Raw genomic sequence first — 15,048 nt, 5'->3', positions numbered from 1 at the left:
ATACAAAACAGGGCTAAAATCAACATTTCGCCACTCAGACGGCTATAGGCCAAAGAGTAACGCTTGAGTTTTGACATTGAGAATTGTTACACACCGGTGGCACTCTCAAACTGCGTAGTGACACTGTGGCATGGATCCAAGGTGGCAGGGAAGTCATGACATTTAGACAACGGTAACATCTACGGAGGAGGCGTGCAGGAGGCGTCAGCCATTCCTCAAAGATTTCTTCCCACGCCAGATCCCTTGTCAGAGGGAGCGCGAGAATGAGAAGACTCAAGAGGAAAACGGTGACGGATACCGCACTGTATACGATGGCCCTAAAGGACCTCATCAATGAACGCTCTCACATGTTGTCAATGGCTTAATAAAGTCCTCTGTTACCATACAGATGTCCATACTCATGACCTACCAAGGTAATATAGGCCTAATCAGTTCAGACATTTACACTAGCACAAAAGTAGTATCCATCAGTGCAACATATCAAGCATTACAAGTGAAAACAGTTGAAAATTGCAGCATTTTTTTCAAACAAGAGGATCACCGCCCCTGTTAACGACAGACTCGAATTGGTTGTGTTGGACACCATCTGGTCTGTTGTTTGCTTTCACGGAGCTCCTGCCTCGTTCAGATCTCGGCCCCATGACACTGGGCGATATGGGTTCACACCGTGTCCTGGCAACATGATCTATCCACACTACTGCACCTGACAGACACTATTCTTAGCCCAGGCCAGGAAGACCTTTCTCTTTCTCCCGTTGCACTCCTCTTGGTACTCCAGGGTCATGTTCATTCGGCAACCAACGGGGGGGAAAGACTGAACCAGGGTGGGACTACATGGACTTGTCTAATGAGAAATGCTCATTTGCGTTTTCCATTGCAAAACATTTTACATTGTGTGCCCTAATGTACACAACCCAGGCTGCAGTGGAGAGAGACTGGGCTGGGGCCGTTAGTGGACTTGGTTTAGGCACAGCAGGCAGCCAGCCACTCCAAGTCTTCCCTACCAGGTGGCCAGAGGGTAAATAATACCTGGAAATGCCATGCGCTGTGCTGTGTGCAAGGCTGACAGCCTATTGTAGACACTTACTGGCAGTTGTTTGGATTACATCTTTTGTTTCTGCTACCTGACATCAGACAGTAATAGGGCCACTTAAGAAGATTGATCACCAATGTCAGTTATTTCATGAACGCTTTTTTAGCGTTAATTAGCACCTCTGAACTATCCATCTGTGTTTGCTAGAGTATGAATGTGCATGTCAGCATATCTTCTATATGTTTGTTTCAAAGGCAAACACTCCGTCACTTCGTGAAAGTTTATGACCAAAGGCTGAGATAAACTGATTTGTGTGGCAACAATGTTTAATTATTAGTTAGGAGAATGTTTAAAAGCCACCGACAGATCAATTCGATACTGTATCTGGAGTGATGTGAATATTAACTAGTGTGGTAAAATGCAGAGTTGGAAATAGGATTACTGTACAATCGTACTAGCATACTAGCTGCTGGTGTAACAAACTACTCTCATGTCTGGCAGACCCATAAAAGGAGGGCCATAAAACACGGTCTTCACAACCAACAAAGGTAAATTACAGTGGGGGTGTGAAATTATTGACACCCTTAATAAAGATGAGCAAAAATGACTATATAAAATAAATAATTCAATTACTGAGCTATATTGTATGCTCCAAAGAATTAGGAAATTATATTATTTTATACTAATACAATTGCTCAGAGGAAGAGATTTTGTTTAACAAGTACTACATTTTTTCTTTCATTTAGGGTAGGGGTCAAAATGATTGACACCCCTGTATTCAATACCTCACCGTGCGAGGATTGGACTGAGATTGAGACTAATGTTGATTTTGTGGCCAATTAACCCTTTATTTGTGGATTTTGATGTGTGCTTGGAGTTATTATCTCGCTTTAAGATCCTGTTATGGTCAAGTTTCAGCCTCATGGCAGAGGCAACCAGGTTTTTGGCAAAAATATCCTGGTACTGGGTAAAGTTCATGATGCCGTCGACCTTAACAAAGACCCCAGGACCAGTAGGTATGGGGTTCTTTTCTGCTTATGCCATCTCATTTCGACGCCAAACCCACCACTAGTGTATGTGGCCAAAGAGCTCTATTTTCATGGCATCTGACCAAAGCACCGGTTCCAATCCAAGTGCCAATGCCATTTAACACACTCTGCCCAAGCCTCAACAGGGCTGTCAATCATTTTGACCCCTACTTTTTTGAGAGAAAAAAAGTATTACATGTTGAACAAAATCTCTTTCTCTGAGCAATTGTATTCGTTTAAAATAATACACTGCTCAAAAAAATAAAGGGAACACTTAAACAACACAATGTAACTCGAAGTCAATCACACTTCTGTGAAATCAAACTGTCCACTTAGGAAGCAACACTGATTGACGATAAATTTCACATGCTGTTGTGAAAATGGAATAGACAACAGGTGGAAATTATAGGCAATTAGCAAGACACCCCCAATAAAGGAGTGGTTCTGCAGGTGGGGACCACAGACCACTTCTCAGTTCCTATGCTTCCTGGCTGATGTTTTGGTCACTTTTGAATGCTGGCAGTGCTTTCACTCTAGTGGTAGCATGAGACGGAGTCTACAACCCACACAAGTGGCTCAGGTAGTGCAGCTCATCCAGGATGGCACATCAATGCGAGCTGTGGCAAGAAGGTTTGCTGTGTCTGTCAGCGTAGTGTCCAGAGCATGGAGGCGCTACCAGGAGACAGGCCAGTACATCAGGAGACGTGGAGGAGGCCGTAGGAGGGCAACAACCCAGCAGCAGGACCGCTACCTCCGCCTTTGTGCAAGGAGGAGCAGGAGGAGCACTGCCAGAGCCCTGCAAAATGACCTCCAGCAGGCCACAAATGTGCATGTGTCTGCTCAAACGGTCAGAAACAGACTCCATGAGGGTGGTATGAGGGCCCGACGTCCACAGGTGGGGGTTGTGCTTACAGCCCAACACCGTGCAGGACGTTTGGCATTTGCCAGAGAACACCAAGATTGGCAAATTCGCCACTGGCGCTGTGTGCTCTTCTCAGATGAAAGCAGGTTCACACTGAGCATGTGACAGACGTGACAGTCTGGAGACGCCGTGGAGAACGTTCTGCTGCCTGCAACATCCTCCAGCATGACCGGTTTGGCGGTGGGTCAGTCATGGTGTGGGGTGGCATTTCTTTGGGCGGCCGCACAGCCCTCCATGTGCTCGCCAGAGGTAGCCTGACTGCCATTAGGTAACGAGATGAGATCCTCAGACCCCTTGTGAGACCATATGCTGGTGCGGTTGGCCCTGGGTTCCTCCTAATGCAAGACAATGCTAGACCTCATGTGGCTGGAGTGTGTCAGCAGTTCCTGCAAGAGGAAGGCATTGATGCTATGGACTGGCCCACCCGTTCCCCACACCTGAATCCAATTGAGCACATCTGGGACATCATGTCTCGCTCCATCCACCAACGCCACGTTCCACCACAGACTGTCCAGGAGTTGGCGGATGCTTTAGTCCAGGTCTGGGAGGAGATCCCTCAGGAGACCATCCGCCACCTCATCAGGAGCATGCCCAGGCGTTGTAGGGAGGTCATACAGGCACGTGGAGGCCACACACACTACTGAGCCTCATTTTGACTTGTTTTAAGGACATTACATCAAAGTTGGATCAGCCTGTAGAGTGGTTTTCCACTTGAATTTTGAGTGTGACTCCAAATCCAGACCTCCATGGGTTGATAAATTGGATTTCCATTGATTATTTTTGTGTGATTTTGTTGTCAGCACATTCAACTATGTAAAGAAAAAAGTATTTAATAAGATTATTTCATTCATTCAGATCTAGGATGTGTTATTTTAGTGTTCCCTTTATTTTTTTGAGCAGTATATAATTTCCCAATTTTTTGGGAGCATATAATAAACTCAGTATTTTAATTATTTATTTTATACAGTAATTTTTGCTAATCTTTATCAAGGGTGTCAATCATTTCAGACCCCACTGTACATTTGTAGAGGATGAGAAAGTACAGTACGCCTTCGGTGTGGACTGTGGAGTATCAAATGAGGAGTACACTGTACATTATGCCCAAGGCGAGATTCCCGTGCCATCTGAACTCCTCTGCTTTTCAGTGAGACAGGACACTGTCTGCCTGCCGCAATGCCATAAAACCATTCATTCATAAATCTCCCGATGCGCCCAAAGGGGAGGGACATTATATCACTACTTCATACAAACAGTGGCCATCATTCCAGGTGAGAAAACCTCCTGTCGACGCACAGATATGAAGCCAATTCTGAGACCAGGTCTTGTGGTAGCGGTAGCCAGGCGTGCTACACTTTAGTAATGTATGTTGGGTCAATGGGTTGTTATGATGGATCAGGTTTAACTGCAGTCTTATTCTATATCTTCATTAAGGAGGTCCTCCCTTAAAGGCAAGATATTCCAACACGAACATCGGCCATGCGCAGAGGGTGCCCATCCTATAGCCTCTGGCCACAGAACATCGGCCGTAATTTCCCAACGATTCTACATTGAATCGTTATCATTTGTCGACACCCAGCAGATGATCTACCACGCATGGCTGATGTTCGTGTGGGTCTGTCTTGTTTTTTGGAATTCTATCCAACAGGCCTAACCAGATAGATTCGTAAGCAATTCTTGAAGACTAACGTAATACTTTTTTGGTATTTTCATCTTGATGCTTGCTTTTTTTTTGTTGTCTGAAGTCTATGTGTTCCACAATGACAGATAATCCAACACTCTCCATGAAAGTGTACATGTAATTCAATCTGATTGGATATCATCCATGGCCATTGCTATATCTTAACACCCCTGGACTCCCAACGATGTGATGAGGGGGGGATTCATTTCTGTTAAGTGCTTTTGCATAACAGCGAGTGTTTATGTAAGACATGACATGACTTGCCCGTTTTCCATGCAGGGGACATCGCAGTGGGTGTCATTCCACATGGAGCAGCTGTTACCCAGGCCCGAAAGTCTGCATTGGATCATCAGGAAGCGGCGGTCATTAGAGAGATCTCTTAAAGCAAGGCAGCACTTATAGCCAGCCAGGACATGACAGGGGCTTACAAGGGCTAGCTATGCCTGTGGCTTGGACTGAGCTGAGGGTTTTGGTGGCCATTAGGATCATTGTTTGCTTGAGGACGTGTCAGTTACAGTAACCACATCAATTTGATCACTGTAATATCATGTAGGCCTACTGTAAAGTACTGTAACTGTAAAGTTCAACTATTCTTGTTAGTTAAGATACATCAACTTTCTCCATGACAGGCATCTCCATGACAGCCGTAGGTGCACGTTGTTGTCCCCTGTTCCCCCCTTCCGTCTCACAACAAAGACTTGGAAGTGCAACATTGAGCAGTGACGCCTGTACAAAACTATGCAAATATATGTGCCTGTCAATCATCATTCTCACACAGTCCCTCAACAGTCATGAATTTACATTGAAACAAGAAGAGATAAGATGTACTTTATTGTCCATTAATTTACAGAGAACGGAAATGTGTCTTTATGCTCACAACCCCACCCCCCGAGATACACACCCACATACCTCGAGGGGCTGGAAGCAATGGGTCAGCCGCAGTGCAGTGCCCCTGGAGCAATTATAGGGGGTTAAGTGCCTTGCTCATGGGCACAACGACAGGCGATGCTATCTAGCATGATGCCAGCAACCCTCTGGTTGCCGGCTCACTTCGCACAAGATTATCTGGTCTGAGCTGGGATTGAAACCAGCAACCCTCCAGTTACTTTCCCGCTTGTCTAACTACTGGGTCATTCCATCACTGTAGTCCCATCCTCACCGCTATTACTATTGCTGTAATAGTGGATACGAGCATGGTATGATGGAAAATGTGTGTCTCTCTAGGGAGGATTATTTTGGCAAAGATCTCTTCCCTGCCCCCCTGGGGTTAAGTGGTGAAGGGGAGTTGGGCTGCAGGGGGCGGAGGGCTCACTCATCGATGGGCCTCTTTCATTATCCACTGCTCCCTGGACTAGTGATTATCTCCCCAGCTAGGCAACAGATAAAGGTCCCACTCTTACAGGTCGGGGTAGAGTAGAGTCGCTCCACCAGGGCCCTTGGGGAAGAATAGAACTCCAAAGGGCATGGAATGGAATGTACACTCCTTCCGAATAGGATGATAAGAAACCAAGGATGGGCAAGAGTATTCATTTTTTTTTGGGGGGGGGGCTTTGTCTCAATTAAATAAAATGATCTATGTGGCATTGCTACACACAAGGATATACCACGACATTTGAAATTCTTAATTTCATAAAACAACAAACTTTTGAATGTAGTTTTTATGATGTACACACGTTTCACGCTTGTTGATTGTTGTTATCTTCTGCCAATAAAAGTAGTGCGCACTATAGTCAGAGTCTCCATGTGTAGCAATGTGAAGTGGGAGATCTCTAATCAATGGAAAATGTCAATCAAATTACGTAATTAAGTTAGCTAAAAGTGAAGGAGTAGGCTACAATGAGCAACTGACAGGTAGGCTGTTGTTTAATCTGAATGGAGTTAGCTAGCTGGCTAGTTAACATAGCTAGCTGGATATCTTAGCTAGCTTCTTTACATCAATTTGATCCAGTAACGACCGGCACTGTCAGATGGGATGACAGATAACATATGGTATTTACATGTTTGTCTAACTAGCGCGAATCAGTGGCTTCTCTCTCTCTCTCTTTCTCTCTCTCTCTCATGCACACCAGCCCCTGCCCATCACCCGCCCTGCTGCAACGCACACGTCTCTCCAGAGTCGCGCAGGCTGTGCAGCAAGTAATTGTCTAAGTTTAAACAAAAGTTACCAAAGAATACATGTATTTCAACTGTTTTTCAAAACATTCATGAGATTATTTGAATAGTGAAATTATTTCAAATGCCTATCCGTGTTTTATCTTAAAAAGGGATGGAATTTTGTGATGACTAAACACATTGCTTTTGTCATGCTTTCTGAGGTCCATCTAGCTGTCCTCGTGTAAGGGCTGCACAAACACCCAAACCAGAAACTAAGATTGCCCCAAATAAGCAGTGCACTAGAAAGCTTTGAAATCAAGTAGCCGAGTTGGCGACTACTTAGCCTGGGTGCCAGTCTGTTTCTGCTTTCTTGCCAACTCCTTATGGAATTGTCGTGTTTGGCATGACAATGAGTGACAAGGAGTTGGCAAAGTAAGATAACACAAACAGACCTGGGACCAGGCTAGTCACTGCTAGCTAGGGTTTTGCAATGATGTATAAATTGACAGCGATTGCTAATACAAACATGACACACAATTGACAAAGAGGAAACAAGGCCTGGAAAAACCAACATGAGCCAACTTAGTACAAATCTGCTCCTCGTTCACTCAGCCTATACCCATTACACAGAACTACCCTACGCCTTGACCTCTTTCTCCCCTCTCTATCCATATGAAATCCTGCGACTAGTGAGGACCGGCCGCCTGACAACTTGCCCGCTCGACTCCATCCCCTCATCCCTTCTCCTGACCATCTCTAGAGACCTTTCCCATTCCTCACTTCCCTCATCAACTCATCCCCGATCACTGGCTGCGTCCCGTCTGACTTCAAAATGGTCCGAGTCGCTCCCCTCCTCAAGAAACCAACACTAGACTCGTCTGACGTCAAAAACTACAGACCAGTATCCCTTCTTTATTATCTTTCCAAAACACTTGAGCGTGCTGTCTCTGACCAACTCTCTCGCTATCTCTCTCATAACGATCTTCTTGACCCTAACCAGTCAGGCTTCAAGACGGGTCACTCAACCGAGGCTGCTCTTCTCTGTGTCACAGAGGCTCTCCACACTGTCAAAGCTGACTCTCTCTCCTTTGTTCTCATCCTCCTAGATCTATCCGCTGCAGTCGACACCGTGAACCATAAGATCCTCCTCTCCACCCATTCAGGGCTGGGCGTCTCAGGCGCTGCACACTCTTGGATTGCATCCTACCTAGCAGGCCGCTCTGACCAGGAGATGTAGAGAGGATCTGTGTCTGCACCACGTACTCTCACTACTGGTGTCCCCCAGGGCTCGGTTCTAGGCCCTCTCCTCTTCTCTCTATACACCAAGACATTCCGCTCCATCATATCCTCACATGGTCTTGCCTATCATTGCTATGCGGATGGCACTTAACTACTTTCTCCAGGTGGTGACACGCATCTCTGCGTGCCTGGCAGATATCTCAGCTTGGATGTCGGCCCACCACCTCAAGAACAACCTCGACAAGACTGAGCTGCTCTTCCCCCCGGGGAAGGCCTGCCCACTCCAAGACCTCTCCGTCACGGTTGACAACTCCACAGTGTCCCCCTTCCAGAGTTCAAAGAACATTGACGTGACCCTGGACAACACCATGTTGTTCTCTGCAAACATCAAAGCAGAGACTCGCTCCTGCAGGTTCATGCTCTACAACACTCTTAGAGTACGACCCTACCTCACACAGGTGAGGTAGGGTCCTAATCCAGGCACTTGTCTTCTCCCGTCTGGACTACTGCAACTCGCTGTTGGCTGGGCTCCCCGCTTGTGCCGTCAAACCCCTACAACTTATCCAGAACGCTGCAGCCCGCCTGGTGTTCAACCTTCCCAAGTTCTCCCATATCACCCCGCTCCTCCACACACTACACTGGCTTCCAGTTGAAGCTCGCATCCACTACAACACCATAGTACTTGCCTAAAGAGCAACAAGAGGAACTGCCCCTCCCTACCTTCAGGCTATGCTCAAACCCTACATCCCAACCCGAGCACTCCGCTCTGCCACCTCTGTTTTGGCTCTCCCACCCCTATGGGAGGGCAGCTCCCGCTCAGCCCAGTCCAAGCTCTTCTCTGTCCTGGCACCCCATGGTGGAACCAGCTTCCTGCTGAAGATAGGAAAGCAAAGTCCCTGCCCATCTTCAGAAAACATCTGAAACCCTATCTCTTCAAAAAAGTATCTTAAATAACCCCCCGTGATATGTGGTTGTCCCACCTAGCTATCTTCAGATGAATGCACTAACTGTAATTCACTCTGGATAAGAGCGTCTGCTAAATGACTCAAATGTAAATGTAAAATAGATTACATCAAAAGCGTGTCTCTGCCTGCCACAGAATTACTATCTTCCTAATGCCCACATTGATTTCTTCCCATATCTAGGTGAAGGGACGGGGTAGGTTTAACCTAATCAGTCACTCCAACAAGCAGGATTGATCTGGCTTCTGACAGACACCAAATTGTTTCTGCCTGCTTGAGACACATGACAAAGGCTTTGGCTTAACGTCTTGTTTTGCCTTTCACATGGATGTCAATGGAAAACAACACATGGATATCGGTTGTAATTGTTGACAGAAAATGTCTTCCTTTGGCTAGTATTTCAACCTCTGGAGCCCTGCTTAGCTAGTCTGTGTCTGAAAGCAATCAAACCACTGTCTGATAAGGTCTGAGGAGTAATATCGGCCAACTAACTCATAAGGATATAAAACCAATATACTTAACATTGCCTATAGCTTGTTCTGCTTAGGACAGAAACAAACTCTTATAAGCATTTGGTTCACCATGAGTAAAGACAACAATAATACCATGTGCTGGAATAGAAAGATGTGTGTCCAGCCAAACTAACCTTTCCCCTATTGACTTCTTTATTGAACATCTAAATGCACTCAGTATGCTGCCAGCCTGGACACACCTAGGGCTGCAGAATGTTGCAACAGGAATTCTAAACAATGTGACTCAGTGGACTGCACTGAGCACTTACTCAAAACAGTCCCGTTTTTTTATTGTATCAATGAGCTCATTGTCCTATAATTTATGATTCAGCTCGAGCTCATAAGAATGACACAATAGAACAAAAGCACTCATCATGTAGCTTGATAAGTGTTCTGTATTACAACCATGTAATAGGCCAATCATCATTCATACATATTAGAGAAGCAGTCAACAGTAAAGGTAATAGCGTGATTCCAAGGAAAGGTCAACCTGAGTATGTACAGATAAAGTTAGTCATTTCTAAATGAAACCACGTTCTTAAGGTTTACACACTGTATGTGTGCCATTTAGAGGTTGAATGTAAAAGACAAAAGATTTAAGTGCCTTTGAATGGGTATGGGAGTAGGTGTCGGTTTGTGTCAAGAACTGCAACGCTGCTGGGTTTTTCACACTCAACAGTTTCCCCTGTGTATCAAGAACGGTCCACCACCCAAAGGACATACAGCCAACTTGACACAACTGTGGGAAGCTGTGGAGTCAACATGGGACAGCATCCCTGTGGAACACTTTCGACACCTTGTAGAGTCCATGCCCCAACAAATTGGGGCTGTTCTGAGCGCAAAGGGGGAGGGGGGGTACAACTAAATATTATGAAGGTGATCCTAATGTTTGGTATACTCAGTGTATGTTGGAGTTCAGGCTTTATTTGACCAGTTTAATTAGGAAATTGCATTCATTTGGACAATTACAGAGTGGGAGGCCAAGTCTCAAAAAAAGGTTTATCAGACAACCAAATGTTATGGCTTTTAGAAAGGGGCTCACAGCTGTCCCACGGTGTTAGATATGACGATGAGATGTTATGAAGCAATACAGACCAAATTGAAGTGTCTTGAGTTTTGTTTGCATGTTCTGCTATCTTGTAAAGATAGGGGGGTGACTGGGACAGGCAATGTAACATCCATAATGTTTTTTAGGAAAGGGTTTTGTAAAACAATCACCTTACATGTTACACCTTAAACCTCACTTTGCACCTTATTTTTCTGGATTATGTGTGTATTGTTTTGAGTTTTTATTGATCGGTATTACTGCACTTTTGGAGCTAGAAACACAAGCATTTTGCTGCACCTGCGAAAACATCTGCAAATCTATGTACGTGACCAATAAACTTTGATTTGATTTTACATTGGATCATCTTGAAACGTCCTATAATTGGTATGGTCTATAATTGGTTTCTCTCTTTTCATTGTCAGTATCCTTGTGCAGCGGTATGATATGCATAACATTCATAAAGGTTGCGGACGTGACGGATTTTGATGTATCACGTCTTAGCTTCAGAAGCTTGTGCATCGACAGAATTTTGTTCTGAGAAGTATTCTTCAGACTTTTCCTGAAGCAATTGTTGATATCTCTAAAATCATGTGTTCTAGCGGAGATTCTCTTGGAAAATATATGCTGAAACGCATGTGTCATACATGGCAGTACTGTTTTTTTTAGATAGAAAGATGAGAAGCGTATTTTATCGACAATCTGTGAATAGATGGTGTTTATTAAGTCACATGCACAGGGTCACAGATGTAGTTGCAGTGTATAGTGAAATACAGTGCAGGTGTGAATGAAACATTAATACAAAATTAAATAATATATAAATATTTACAACTGTGATTGATAAATAGTCCTGGAGTGTATATTTTAAATGAAAAGCCTCCCAAAATATACTGACTTCATTCAGTGTCCAGAAAAGTGGATTGGCAGTAAAGGCACATGTATAGTCTAATTTACATATTTTGTTACAATATTTCAGAAAAATGTTGATACATCTCATATTTGTGTCTACATTCAACTGGTAAAGGTTATTTGTTATATACACTACCGGTCAAAAGTTTTAGAACACATTCAAGGGTTTTTCTTTATTTTTTAAATGTTCTACATTGTAGAATAATAGTGAAGACGTCAAAACTAAGAAATAACACATATGGAATCATGTAGTATCCAAAAAAGTGTTAAACAAATCAAAATATATTTTAGATTTGAGATTCTTCAAATAGCCACCCTTTGCCTTGATGACAGCTTTGCACAGACTTACAAACTCACGGACTTTTGCTAATATGTTCAGTCCCCCCAAAAAGCTTGTCCATTTCATGTACAATCCATATCTTTATTTCTCCAACATGCCAATATTTAGAGGTTCAGTTTTTGGGGGTACTATAGACACACACATCTATATTTTCTTGTTCTATTCTGTGAGACATTAAAGTTGTGATTTTGCATGCAAATGTAATGTCCATAACGCTGGAATCGCCCAGTAAAAGGTGAGATGCTACACATGAATGAAAGTCTCATTCATGAATTGTTGCATCCTATCGATGTGCCCTCCCTCTCCTCTCCTAGAAGCATTAGTACCATTTTGAAATGGGAACATCGTAAGAGTGTCACTGGCGGGTTTATGGTAATGTGTGACAGACAAAGTGACCCAGAAACCAGCAAACATACTGATGTGTAATCAATGAGCGGAAAAACACTGGGAGCGACGGTGGGAGGCGGTGTGTGTATGCGAGTGTTGTTGGCCAACCGTGTCTGTCATGCGAAGTACGCTGTGTTGGAGAGAGATAGGAGGGAGGTCAGGCAGTTGTGGGAAGCACGGCGGAAGCCACGGGTGTCCCACAGAGATAACCTTCAGTTTCAATGCTGAAGCCTTATCTTCTCTAGAACTATAGAAGCAGCACTTGCTACTCACTAGGCAGGGCCATTCTGTTCTGATGCAGTTGTTGATGATGGAGTTGGTTTTTCTAACTGTCTTCCAGACAGGTCTGATGAACTACATTGTATTGTATTAACCATATTGGGCACACCATTGTGGTCAGCATTGCCTCTGTGGTGCCCTTATCATTAGTGAGGCAGGTTGTATCTGCAATGTGGCTAAATATCATATTCATACAATTTTATTACTGTGTAATACAGCCAGTGCAATTTCTTAATAGTCTAAAAATCATAAATCAACACAGATAATTTGGAGAAAGATAATAATTGTCAAACCATTGCCGGTATAAGCTCTTAATGATATGAGGGTTCGGTTCAATAAGTAGTCCATCACTCCACAATAATTGTGTGTTCCATGCAATTAATTTGATAAGCGCCCACGCCCTTTTCTGTTAAAGAATAGAACTGAGGGGCGGTTTAAAGACTACTGTAGGGGTTGCACCTGCTGCTGCTACAACAATACAGACATCCAGGCACCACCATCCATCCCCCAATAATAGGTTATTAGATACATTACGACGGATAGGCCAAGCAGACGTCTCATGTTCCAAACGGACTGATGTTTTTTTCTTGTCTCCCCTTTAGCTGTTAATATGTGTAGCCTACAAGGCAGCAATGGAAACGCCTGCAGCAGTTGATTCACCGGCGTAACCAAATAGATAAACCAACCTGCTCCTTTCGCTTTTGCCAGCGACCGCATGGGCTTTCTTCGAGGATTTCACTCTCATCTTCACTCTCCTCCTCCTTCCCCTCGGACCCTGAATTCCTCTCCGGGACGGACATAGTCATTGTATTCCGTGTTTTATGTTATTCCCCGTTGGTTTCACTCGAATGTAGCGCAGACGTCGCGCGCGAATAAAGGTTTCACAAAACACCTTAGAAATGTACGCCGTATAAAGTTCAAATAAAAAGCTTCAATAAATTATGTAATATTCATGTTATTATGTTAAACAAGGAAAAAGGTTCCAGTCTAGTGTGCGCACTCAACCGTATGCAAAATAGATTGCGAAATGTTGCCCCTACTATCCGTATTCACAGATGAAGAGCAAAACCACTCGTATGGAAAAAGCCTGTATGGGGAAGACGAAGTTGTTTTCCGATGCCTCCCTTTGTTTCGTTATTTACGTTTACCATTTACGGTATGAAGTATTTGTTTTTTACATATATCACCACCATGCGTCATGTCGGTGTTGTTGGTTCATTTGCTTCACCTATGTGAAGCTAGACACTAACGATTAGCCACAAAAGTGGAATTGGTGGTTCGCCTTCAAAATAAAAGTCCCTAATTGAAAGTGCTGCAAACGGATATAAATCAGTCTACTCAGTGACACCCACACAGAACACAACCGCGAAGAGTTTACACAAATATTAGCGTCATAGTTCTTATTGTGGAACTTTAACTATAGGGAATCAACTCACTATCCAGGATATTGGACCATGAACATCTACCCCCAAGCCATAAAACTGCTAAATAGTTAGTCCAGCTCGCTATTTGGTTAACTGCGCATTGACCCACCTTTGCACTCTCTTTAGACTCATCACATGCAGTGCATTCGGGAAGTATTCAGACCCCTTCACTTTTTCCATATTTTGTTATGTTACAGCCATATTCTAAAATGTATTAAATAGTTCCCCCCCTCAATACCCCATAATGACAAAGCAAAAACAGTACAGCACATTTATTTTTTATTTTTTACCCGGAAATATCACATTTACATAAGTATTCAGACTCTTTACTCAGTACTTTGTTGAAGAACCTTTGGCAGCAATTACCGCCTCAAATCTTCTTGGGTATGACGCTACAAACTTGGCACACCTGTATTTGGAGAGATTCTTCCATTCTTCTCTGCAGATCCTCTCAAGCTCTGTCAGGTTGGATGGGCAGCGTTGCTGCACAGCTATTCTCAGGTCTCTCCAGAGATGTTCGATCGGGTTCAAGTCCAGCTCTGGCTAGGCCACTCAAGGATATTCAGAGACTTGTCCTGAAACCACCCCTGCGTTGTCTTGACTGTGTGCTTAGGTTCATTGTCCTGTTGGAAGGTGAACTTTCGCCCCAGTCTGAGGTCCTGAGCGCTCTGGAGCAGGTTTCCATTAAGGATCTCTCTGTACTTTGCTCCGTTCATCTTTGCCTCAATCCAGACTAGCCTCCCAGTCCCTGCCGCTTAAAAACATCCCCACAGCATGATGCTGGCACCACCATGCTTCACCGTAGGGATGGTGCCAGGTTTCCTCCAGACGTGACACTTGGCCCTTTCCTTTTACCAAGATGGCGTAGCAGTTAGGATGTCTGTTTTGATTGTCTTGTCCCATCCCTTGTATATATAATTTTTCTTCGTATATATTTAGTATATATTTGTATTATTTTTTAAATCTCATTTTCCATCTACGGACTGAACATACTCTCCTGCAACCCACCTCACCCAATGTGGTATGGATCTTCTATTTTTACACTTTTGAACCGGAACCCCGTTCAGAAGCTAGCCAGCTAACTAGCTACTAGCTAGTAGTCAGTTAGCCACTGCTAGTGGTCATCACCGTTAACCCGGACTGACAGCCTCAGCCCAGGCAACACCTGCCAGCCTGTACAGCGCAATATCTACCCA

The 15,048-nt window shown here is 44.1% G+C and overlaps 1 protein-coding gene across 1 annotated transcript in view; it reads right to left on the bottom strand.

Annotated features, from left to right (window-relative positions):
* LOC106590177 (nuclear receptor-binding protein 2) overlaps positions 1–13,684 on the bottom strand; it is a 60,055-nt gene extending 46,371 nt beyond the window's left edge. Inside the window, exon 1 of the mRNA XM_014180874.2 lies at positions 13,115–13,684. Within this exon, the coding sequence (XP_014036349.1) occupies positions 13,115–13,234 (120 nt within the window). The 5' untranslated portion in view covers positions 13,235–13,684. The remainder of the gene's footprint in view (positions 1–13,114) is intronic.
* Positions 13,685–15,048: the final 1,364 nt, after the last annotated feature.

The sequence above is a fragment of the Salmo salar genome, chromosome ssa29, assembly GCF_905237065.1.
Source record: "Salmo salar chromosome ssa29, Ssal_v3.1, whole genome shotgun sequence".
NCBI lineage: Eukaryota > Metazoa > Chordata > Actinopteri > Salmoniformes > Salmonidae > Salmo > Salmo salar.
The sequence above is the reverse complement of the archived record's forward strand: the minus strand, read 5'-3'. Positions and strand labels throughout refer to the sequence as shown.